This window comes from Frankliniella occidentalis, unplaced genomic scaffold (assembly GCF_000697945.3).
Source record: "Frankliniella occidentalis isolate FOCC.00 unplaced genomic scaffold, Focc_3.1 Scaffold85, whole genome shotgun sequence".
NCBI classification, from domain to species: Eukaryota; Metazoa; Arthropoda; class Insecta; order Thysanoptera; family Thripidae; genus Frankliniella; species Frankliniella occidentalis.
The window spans coordinates 660,287-670,101 of record NW_026267214.1 but is presented as its reverse complement, the minus strand read 5'-3'; the positions used below and the strand labels follow the sequence as shown (position 1 = coordinate 670,101).

At 58.7% G+C, this 9,815-nt stretch overlaps 2 protein-coding genes across 2 annotated transcripts in view; one reads left to right on the top strand and one right to left on the bottom strand.

Moving 5' to 3' along the window:
* Nucleotides 1-1,514, top strand: part of LOC113217690 (pyridoxine/pyridoxamine 5'-phosphate oxidase-like) — a 22,099-nt gene extending 20,585 nt beyond the window's left edge. The window contains exons 3-6 of the mRNA XM_026437704.2: nucleotides 144-243; nucleotides 330-404; nucleotides 503-705; nucleotides 796-1,514. Of these exons, the coding sequence (XP_026293489.2) occupies nucleotides 144-243; nucleotides 330-404; nucleotides 503-705; nucleotides 796-922 (505 nt within the window). The 3' untranslated portion in view covers nucleotides 923-1,514. The remainder of the gene's footprint in view (nucleotides 1-143; nucleotides 244-329; nucleotides 405-502; nucleotides 706-795) is intronic.
* Nucleotides 1,515-1,556: 42 nt separating this feature from the next.
* On the bottom strand, nucleotides 1,557-9,366 carry LOC113217691 (uncharacterized). Its single transcript, XM_052269152.1, has 9 exons — nucleotides 9,035-9,366; nucleotides 8,741-8,959; nucleotides 8,036-8,418; nucleotides 7,528-7,945; nucleotides 7,175-7,448; nucleotides 6,819-7,098; nucleotides 5,957-6,102; nucleotides 5,445-5,531; nucleotides 1,557-3,710 (listed from the first exon to the last, which is right to left on the bottom strand). The coding sequence occupies exons 4-9, from the start codon at nucleotides 7,642-7,644 to the stop codon at nucleotides 2,281-2,283; spliced, it is 2,334 nt and encodes a 777-aa protein (XP_052125112.1). The 5' UTR covers nucleotides 7,645-7,945; nucleotides 8,036-8,418; nucleotides 8,741-8,959; nucleotides 9,035-9,366; the 3' UTR covers nucleotides 1,557-2,280.
* Between the last annotated feature and the right edge of the window lie 449 nt (nucleotides 9,367-9,815).

Below are 9,815 nucleotides of genomic sequence, written 5' to 3'. Positions count from 1 at the left end.
GGGGGGGGGGTGACGACGAGGAGTGCATCCTTGTCCGTCACGGTCTCGCTTTCACTCCACCGCTCCCGCCGCGGCGCACGTTGGGTTGCCCGCCCGCACGGCGCACACGCGCTAACAGACTGCCCGCTCGGCTGTGCCTCCAGGGAGGGCCGCGTCAGCTCGCGCCATGTCATCCTCCGGCGCCTCGAGGAGGACGGCTTCATCATCATGACGGACCGGCGCAGCAAGAAGTCTGCCGAGCTCGTGAGTGACATCCACCGTGCCCGATTCTTATTGCTTTTGTCTGATTTGCTTTGTCGACTAAAGTTTTGCCTATTTTTGTTTTCTAGGCTGAGAACCCAGTCGCCTGCATGACCTTCCTGTGGTGCTACAGGAGGGAGGACGGCTTGACCGTCAACCAGCAGGTAAGTGCCGAGTGCGTGAGAATGCTCGAGAATAAGTGACCGCGCGAGTAAAAATTAATTTTGACAGCGATGCGAATAATCCCATGTGCGCGCTGCAGGTGCGGATAGAGGGCGACGTGGTGGAGCTGGGAGAGGACCGGTACCTGGACCTGTACGAGCGGGAGCCGCTGTTCTGCAAAGTGCGCAGCCACCTCTGCCACCAGGGCGTGGAGGTGGACTGGGACGAGCTCAAGAGCAAGCACGACGACATCCTGAAGAAGGTGGCCGAGGGCACCACGACCCTTCCCTGCCCCGAGCACTTGTAAGTAACGTCGCGCTCGAGTGAATTGGTACAGTATTGTGGCTGTCAATCACTCTCACTCTCATTCGCCGCACCGCCCTGTTTCCACAGCGTCGCCTACAAGCTGTTCCCCACCATGATCGAGTTCTACTACGCCCACGACTCCAACATCGGCGACCGCATCATGTTCGTCAAGAAGGCGGGCGGGGCGTGGGAGAACACCAGGATTGCAGCCTAGGCCGGGTCGACAATGGGCGGGGCCGCCACTGGCTCCAGAGGCTGCAGAGTTTGCCATACCGGGTTGAGGCTTCTTCATGAAGCTCAGAGTGATTCGACGTGCCATATCTAAATGAGCGGGAGGGTTCGTGTAAGTCTAAAATAACTATCAACTGGTCAACGGAGAGCGGACGCCAGGAGTGAAGCAGAGTGCAGAGCCAGGAGCGCCACATGCTCGGGACATGACAGGATATGGTGACAACATTCATAATTGCCATAGGTGCGTAAGCAAATCCGAGTTTCCTTTCATGTGGCCTGGAGTAGTAACTCATAAAACATGTGTTTCACAAAGCTCCAACATCCACGTCTCGCATCCATAGTTGTTCCGTGCGTAATGCGTTTCAGCAAAACACAAATTCCTAAATTGAAAATCATAAGTTATTTGGCCATTTGCTCTGCTTACTGTTTGGCACGCTTAACTGTGAAAATCGACGACACTGCCAAGTCTATTAACACTTTTAGAAACTCTCCCTTAACTCCTATATAATTATTGTTGTATGTATAAAAATGTTCACTAATCTAACTCCTGATTTAATAAATTACATTGTAAGATATATAGATGAAACACTCTAATGTAGAGGAGGAAATACTGTAAGTCACATATCTTGATCATTTATTTCAACAAAGACGTATAAAAACCTGATTTGAGGGAGCAAAAGATGCAGACAGCTACCCATTAGCAGCAAATGAACTTACGATGACAAATACTGAAAATTAACATAGATGCAATTATAGTGTCAAAACAGGGTTCAAGCTACAGGTCGTCATCGAATTTCAGTGGGCATTTACTGTACTTTTTAAAAATCGGTACCATAGACAAGTACGGTTAAAATTACGGAAACACAGCAAAAACAACTTCATTACGTTAAAAAATGACTTTTGCTGGCTGAGCATGTAGCATTTGACACAATAATTCGCTACTGTCACAGGAGGACCCCTCTCGATAATTACGTACATCGCAACTACACATTCATATCACATTGGCGCAGTTCAAAAACATACATTTGAACCATGTATACTCATCTTAAAGAAAGGCAACACAGAATAACAGAGTATAATCGAAATTATGATTAGGATTGAGCCACTCGTTTACACCATTCTAGTGCACACACTCTCACACACACTCTTTCATGCATACATTAATTTCCATTCGTACTCTAAAATACACAACAGCATACAGGCACTGAGACATACTTATACACACATACGCACGTAAAAACTCACATACACACACATTCTCCCTCACACATACACGCACACACTTTTAAGTCGTGAAGTTGGCACACCTAGGTCCGCGGTCACTGCGTGGTCACTGCGTGGTCACTGGGCGGAGGGGCACTGGCCGGGCTCGCAGCGGTGCGTGGCGCGCTGGTACACCGTGCCCTCCTCGCAGCGGAACCTGAAGTCCAGCAGCTGCGCGCGGCTGAAGCCGGGCGAGCAATAGTGGAACAGCCGGCAGTCCGCCGGGTCGGCGTGGAACGCCTTCAGCTCCCGGCCCGAGCACACGAACCGCTGCGGCTGCGACTTCTTGTGCGGGCGCCTCGGTGGCGGCGGCGCGGAGGCTGCGACAGCCGGCTCCTGCTCCCCGAGGGGGCGGCGGCCTTCCCCCGCGGTGGACGGAGAGGATGGTAATGTTGTTGTAGATGGCACGTGGCGAGGGTCCAGCGTCTCCTCCTGCTTCTCGCCGACGCGGAAGCGGTGCGCGCCGCTTGCGCTCGCTGCAGTCGGCGTGGTCGACGCCATGCTGGGTGTCGTTGTCGGGGTGTCCGAGTCCAAGAGATTGTTGTTCGGCGTGACGAGCCCCGTGGTCGAGGACTTGGAGGGTCCGGCGTCCGGAGGGGACGGCAGGGTGGCCGGGGGTTTGTCGGAGACCACCTGGGGGATGGAAGTCACGGCCACGGCGTCCTTGTCGATGCCCGTGCTGGGTGTGGGCTGAGGCCGCGGCGAGGCGAGGTCCGAGGCGTACACCACGGGCTGATGGGGGTCGTCGGCGCGCAGCGAGGCCACTGAAAGTGGCGCATGCCTCTCGACGCTCTCCCCCCGGTCGTCGTCGACGAAGGCCGAGGCCGTGGCGACGGCGGTGACGGGCGGCACGGCCGTGGCGGGCCCGGGGTGCTTCTCGGGCAACAAGCTGGACGGTTTGCTGTCCACGCCCTGGGGCTCGATCAGCGGCTCGTAGTTGTCGTCGACGTAGTCGTCCGGATTGAACTGCCTGGCGGTGGTGGTGGTGAGCGGGGTGCCCACGGTGGCCACGGCGTCGCTGTAGCGGAAGTACTCTTGCTGCTCGTCGCCGGCGGCCAGAGCCCGCGGGAAGCCGTCGGTGTGGGTGTCCGCCCGTCGCCCTGACACGGGCACGGCCGCGTCGTAGTCGGCGTAGTAGAACTCGAGCGGACTGTCCTGCGGGGCGGCTCGGCGCGCCCGCCGCGTTCTCTCCCCCCGCACCTCCCCGACCGCGTCCTGGACCACGTCCACGAGCACCGCCAAGGAGCGCCGCGCCCGCCTCGCCACGCCACCGAAGCCCTGGTCCGCGCTGGCCAGCAGCTCACACTCGACAAGCTCCTCGGTGTCGCACGAGCCCAGCCCCTGGTTGAACAGCTGGCCCGGCGGGCAGGGCTGCGTGGACACGCGGTGAGCGCGACTCGACCCCGGGTCGGCGTGGCACACGTGGAACATGGCGCAGCCGGACAGCACGTCCGCGAACAGCCCGGGCCCCGCGCAGCGGAAGCCTGCGCCGTCCTCGCGGTCCGGACCTACAGGCACAGAGACGCACACCGCGCGGGGTCAGAAGGCTGCGGGGTCCTGAGGGCGCCAGCACCTGCCCCTGCCCCTCCCAGCGCCAGCTCAGCGGGGATGTTATCCGAGGAGATAGGGTGGGGTGAAAATCAGGGGTCGAAATAAAAGGTGGGGCTCGGAAAAGGTTACTTAAAGACTTTGTAAGATAACAGGCAAGCTTCAATTAGCGAACAATATCCAAAGTTGAGTATGTACGACGATTTTAAACCCGACGCCCAGGAATCGATCCAGATGTTATCAAGGAGATGACTATCTCAGAGTAGGTTCGAAACCGGGGGAAATTAAGAATGTTTTGCTTATCGCTTATTGGCCTTTTGCGATTTATGCCGAAAAATAGCGTTTTGCTTAGGGATCATCCCCCGAGTCCGTCATTTACCTGCCAAGTTCAGCCGATGCCAGCTCTCATAGCGCCTGACAGGTAGGCAATATCTTATATGTACTGCATGCGTGCACTGCGGGGTGGCCTACTCCGAGTCCCGCAGGCGCCAAGCTTCCATAATTTTGCCGAATGCATCTGAGAAAAATGGACTTGCTTTCTGGAAAATTCCTCAGAATAATTGTGAAGGGCTAAGCATTGGAGCACAGTGCCTACTCGGCCAGAGTAAAGCTTCCTAGATTTCGTCAGTTAATCCGAGATGGCAGTTATCTTGATGGACCGTCCCCTGCGTAGAAGCCGAAAAGTGTCATTTTTGCCAACTGAATTTTCATTCCAGTGTCTTCTGGATTTCATCGGGGCAAAGCTTACTTTCGTCTCCACTTAAAACGTCTATTAAAGTCACCTTTTTCGGGCCCACCTTTTCTTCTATTCCCAGTCTTCACACCATCCTTGTTCTGATCTCCAGGGACACCTATTTCTTTCGTCAATAGGCGTTATGTACCAAGCTGAGAGGGTTAGGTATTTGCAGAAAGCCCCCAAATAGATACCGTAGAACCAAAGAAACGACCTCGTTGAAAGCGAGAGTCAACGAGGAAATGTGCAAATGAAAGTGCAGAGGTCAATTGGAAAACGTAAATAACAAGTCGGGAGTTTTAAAAAGGATTGTATAAAAATCGAGCTGGCATTTTTTTTTTGTCCACCTTCAATATTACATGTCGGGTAAAGGTCCGAATGAGCTGAATCAAGGAAGCTGGGAGAGTTTCATGTCAGTGCAGTTTAGAGGATGGCACGCACGCAAAACGAATACAGACACGCAACCACACGCCAAGAGGGATAGGTGAGTGTGTTGAAGTAAGTGGTAGTTGGATGCGATGCGTTCAGGCCGAGGTTCAGGCGTCACTTACTTCATACCGCTTGCAGTGATCAGTCACTTAGTCGGTCACTTGTGTTGCGAATGACCTGGAAACATGACACACAATGATGATGATAATGGTGATGCCTTCGAAGCGCATGAGGATGACGATGACAAAAAGTGACTTCGATGATGATGATTAGATTCCCCCATGCATCGCCACACAGTTTAAAATGCAAAAAGAATCATGCGCAATGTGTCAAATTACTCGAGGGCTGTTTGTGTAAGCAAGTCTACACACTACGAAAGTCATACATATATCAGTGAAGCAAAATCACTATTAAGGCGTAAAGTCGCTTACTTGCATGCTCGTCTTGCTAAAAACATAAACGACCGGCAACGTTTAAGACAGTTACAATGATGAAGATACACTAAATCAATATATCATGTTTGTCTTCTAACCTCGCAGTGCCGGGCGGATCCGCTGCGGTGAGCGCTTCCTGCGGGTGGCAACCTTGAGCGAGTCGAACGTCGGCACCGTCACGGGCTCTGTGGGCGGATGGCGCAGCGTTAGTTCGGATGGTGTCGCTTTATGACCCTCTGGCGGGCAGGCCGAGGGGCGCCGCGGAGAGGCCAGGCCGACACATACGTGGAGGTGGAGCAAGAGCGCTCGGCTCGGCGCATCGTTTCCCGTTCGGCATAAGTCGTTCCATTCTTTTAAAGCCTTATCAGTTTTTTTCCCCTCTCACCTCCACGTGCTTCACAACATTTTCCTTCGTGTTCCCGTTTGAAAGCTGCCGACGACGGCAGCAGCTGCGGCAGCTGCGGCATCAGCAGCACACGAGCTCCCGCATCCTGAACGGGATTCTTCTGTTCTTCGCCCATCCCGTAAATCCATAACTCCCCCCGTGCTGCGCGGCTGCGCGGCTGCGCGCCCGCCGGCACAGACAGGCTCCGCACAATGAGACCCTTACCTTCCGGCGGCGGCAGGCGGAAGTGCGCGTTGAGGTTGTAGTAGCGCGTGGACACGCTGCAGTCCACCAGCTCGCGCGCCTGGCAGGTGCGGCTGCGCTGGTTGAAGCGCGTCCCGGGCCCGCACATGAACTTGTTGTCCTGCAGCCTGGATGGCACACGCGAGAGGGGCGCTTGAAAACTTGTGCAACCGTCGCGACTTTATTGTTTCGCTGTACATCCTATTAAATGAGTAACCTCGGTCGCACGCGTGTGGGCCCGACCGCATACTGATGTTGCGGCGCAGGTAATTTCGATCTGCGTTAAGAGCGGCTAAAGTAGCACAAATCACTCCAGCACGATGGCGGGAGCGGGTAGACAGACAAGGCTCCTGGCAAGGAGTGCCGGCCGCCCGTCGCACAGCTTTACGTCTTGGTCTGCGGCCCTGAACTTACGGGACAGGACGCCGCACAGCACCTGTGTCAGCGCTCTCGCATTTGCTCTCATTTGCCGTTAAAACGGCTCGGCTGTGCGGCAGCGGCTACCGGAGAGCCTCACGCTTGCCTAGTCCACACGTACAGCCGCGGGGCTCGTGCGCGGCTGTAGCATAGCTGGAGAGCAGACTCGTTTTATGCCCACTATCCCAACGATATTTATTACAGCTTGCCGATTTCGACGATTGTAAGAGCGCAGCGCGCCCTCGACACACTTTTATTTACCGCTAAACGGCGAGCAAGTGCCTCGGCACGGTAATGGACCTGGTGCGTGGCGCACCTCCGTGCGCAGCGGTCTCACTTCCTTGCAAACCCCGCATCCCGTGCCCCGTGGCGGTGCGACCCGCACCCGGCACCACCCGGGCCACCGCACCGTCCACCCTGGTCCCACCTGTCGTTGCCGGCCTGCGAGCAGATGTGGAACAGCTGGCAGTCGACCTGCGTGTCGGCGTAGAAGCCGCCGGCCACCTTGTCGGAGCACGAGAACTCCGTCTCTGGGAGCGGGTCTGATGTGAGCGGCTCCACGGATGGCGTCGGCGTCGGCGCCTCGAGCGGGTCCTCCATGAAGGCGTACCGCGACCTGCCGCGGGCGCGCGTCACCTGCGGCCGCGCCCGCCTCTTCGGAACGGCGGCCTCTCCCGTGTCCTCCACGGCACCCTCATCGAGTGGCTCTGCGGGCAGAAGGTTCAGCGGTTGAGGACGCCAGCCGTGGACTCCGGGGTCCGGGTGGGCCGGGGCTGTACGTACCCGCAGGGGTGGCAGGGGTGGCGGGGGTGGCGGGCGTGGTGGCGATCCCGCGCTGCTCCAGCAGGAGGGCCTGGGCCGACACGCGCGTGCGGCCGCGCTGCCCCCTCTGCTGCTGCCAGTGCCTGACGGGCTCCCGGACGGGCTCCGCTGGCAGGGGATCCTCGCCGTGCTCCTGTTGGTGGTGACGGCGATCTTGCCGGGACCGGCCATCGTCCCGCTTCGTGCGTGCCCGCGCGCCGTTGACCCGTGGCACGTCGTCGAAGAACGGGTCGTCCTGCAGGCAGAGGGGGCGATGGAATTGGAGAGGCAGAGGCAGGTTGGGAGGGTCTACTTACGCTGGCCGCGAGTCTAACCTGAACGTCGTCAACGTCGTCGCGGTAGTCTTCGTACGCGTCCACGGCGTCCTGCGCGTCCGTGGTGTTGCCCGAGCTAAACAAGAACCTGCCGTAGTCCAGCTCGCTCGGGTGCATGGAGTCATGCTGGCTGGTCGACTTGGACGGAGCGTTCCCAGGCCCCGGCCCACCCGGCGCGCTGGGCCCCGACGACGACACCGACTTGGACGAGGAAGACGACGACGACGAGGATGTCCGCGTAGACGACACGACCGCGACGCCAGGCGTCACGGCCGCCGTCGAGAAGAGGGGCTTGAAGCTGATGGAGGAGTGGGCGGGCGGCGCCCCCTGCTTGGCTGCCGGGTGCTGTATGGACGCCGAGAAGGACTGCTGAGGTCCCTGGCTCAGCCCGGGGGTCAGTCGCGGGTGCACGTTCGATCTGCGCCAGGAGAAATGCCGAACAGTTATTGCTAAATCCACGCAGTCAGGTCAGACTCACAACCGACTGACCGACTGCATGCCGACTCACTTGGCAGGCGCGGACTGCGCCTCCGGCTCCTCGTCTTCCAGCTCTTCCTCGTCCTCGACGTCCTCGTCGTCCTCCTCCGCCTTGCTGTCGTCGCCGACCACATAGTAGTCGCCCTGGTCGGGCTGCGCGGGCTGCGGCTGGTGCTGGTGCTGGTGCTGGTGCTGCCCCTGGGTCTGCTGGTTCACTTTGAGCTGGTGCAACAGGTAGGCCGACTCGGGCGTCGGGCTGGGGCCCGAGTCCCGCCCAGGCTCCCGCCCAGGGTCCCGCCCAGGCTGCCGGCCCGGGCTGCTGGGCGTGGCCACCGCGGGCTGGAACGGTCTGAAAGGCTGCGGCGGGCTGGGCGTGGCTTTGGGCGGCCCGCGCGACAGCGTCGTGGGGAGCACCTGGCAGACCAGAGGAAACTGTAGTCGAACGACAATAAACCGACAATAAATGGAGCAATAAATACACACGGTCCCCGCCCCATAAAGAGGCAAGACAAAGTTGCTCGTATAACATAACCGACTTCGTCACCACACCGCGTAACGCTGGGGTGGCATCTGGCGCCCTACCACATACAACCAATCCGAGCAACTTTCCACTAGCTATTCTTTACTGTCAATACATTATAAATTAAAAACAACGGAAAAACAACAAAGTAATATTCCGATGATTTATAACTAGGGGAACAAACGCTTGAGCGCCGACGCGATGCCGCTGACTCACCACGTGCGACACGGGCCTTGGAGTGACTGGCCGGAGGATGCTGGTGGGTCCCGCGGAGCCGGGGGCGGGGCTGGAGCCGGGGCCGGGGCCGGAGGGGCCGGAGGGGCCGCTGGGGGCAGACGGCGTGAAGCCCCGCGGGGGAGGCAAGGAAGGCCGGCCGTGTCCCAGGCTGGCGTGGTTGTGTCCGATCGGGGAGGGGCCATTCGTGCCGGCGCGGTTCTGAGGGTTCAAACACACATTATAAGTCCCTTGACTCACTGCGACACGCAGCTTGTTGTGGGTTATCTAATTTACCTTATTGTGCTGCGTCGACGCGAGCAAGTTGATTTGCTGTTGGTGGTGTTGCTGTTGCTGGCGTTGCTGTTGGAAGCTCTGCTGTTGCTGCTGTTGTTTCTGTTGCTGTAGTTGCTGTTGCTGCTGTTGGAGGAGAAGCTGCTGGTGCTGTTGCTGTATCTGCTGCTGCTGTTGCTGCTGCTGCTGAAGTTGCTGCTGCTGTTGCTGGGCCTTCTGGAGCTGCTGCTGCTGGTGTTGCAGGCGGTGACTGTCGACCGGGAAGTGGTGGCCAGAGCTGCCCCCGAGCAACAGCTTGGTGGGGGGCGGCGCAGACAGCGGCGGGGGGCGGTCGGGCCGGAGTTGCGGCCGGGGGCGGGCTGGAACAACACAGGGGGCACGACCTTGACCATCGCGGGAATGCTCAGTGGTACAACGGCGGCGCGCAGCGGGTGGGGCGGGGCGGGGCGGGTAGCGATGCCACGCGGGAGATCGATATCTCGAGCCCCGCCCCACTCTACGCCGCAGGCCCCGCGGCACCTCCGCTTTTAGCCGCAGCAGAAGCAGCTCTGTTTTGGGACATCCGCTGGGCTGGGCTGGGCAGGTGTTCCAAACGCTCCGGGCAAAGACTGCGGCCCTCCACCAGCACCAGCATGTCAACGGTAGTCCTTCGCAGTCTCCTCGCGGACTCCCCGCCCGGACTATGCAAATGTGCGGCACGGCGCGGCGGGGGAGGATGGGGCGGGGCGCGGCCTTATCCCAGCGGCGCCTGACGGAAGCGGCGCGCGGCCGCCGGCCTTACCTG

What these genes read in the sequence shown, in the direction of transcription:
- LOC113217691 (XM_052269152.1), bottom strand. Translation starts at nt 7,644, where the DNA reads ATGCACCCGAGCGAGCTGGACTACGGCAGGTTCTTGTTTAGCTCGGGC. An exon ending in CACCCCTGCCACCCCTGCGG is followed by an intron (nt 7,099 to 7,174) that starts GTACGTACAGCC and finishes TTCTGCCCGCAG; the next exon opens with AGCCACTCGATGAGGGTGCC. An exon ending in CCGCCTGCCGCCGCCGGAAG is followed by an intron (nt 5,532 to 5,956) that starts GTAAGGGTCTCA and finishes ATCCGCCCACAG; the next exon opens with AGCCCGTGACGGTGCCGACG.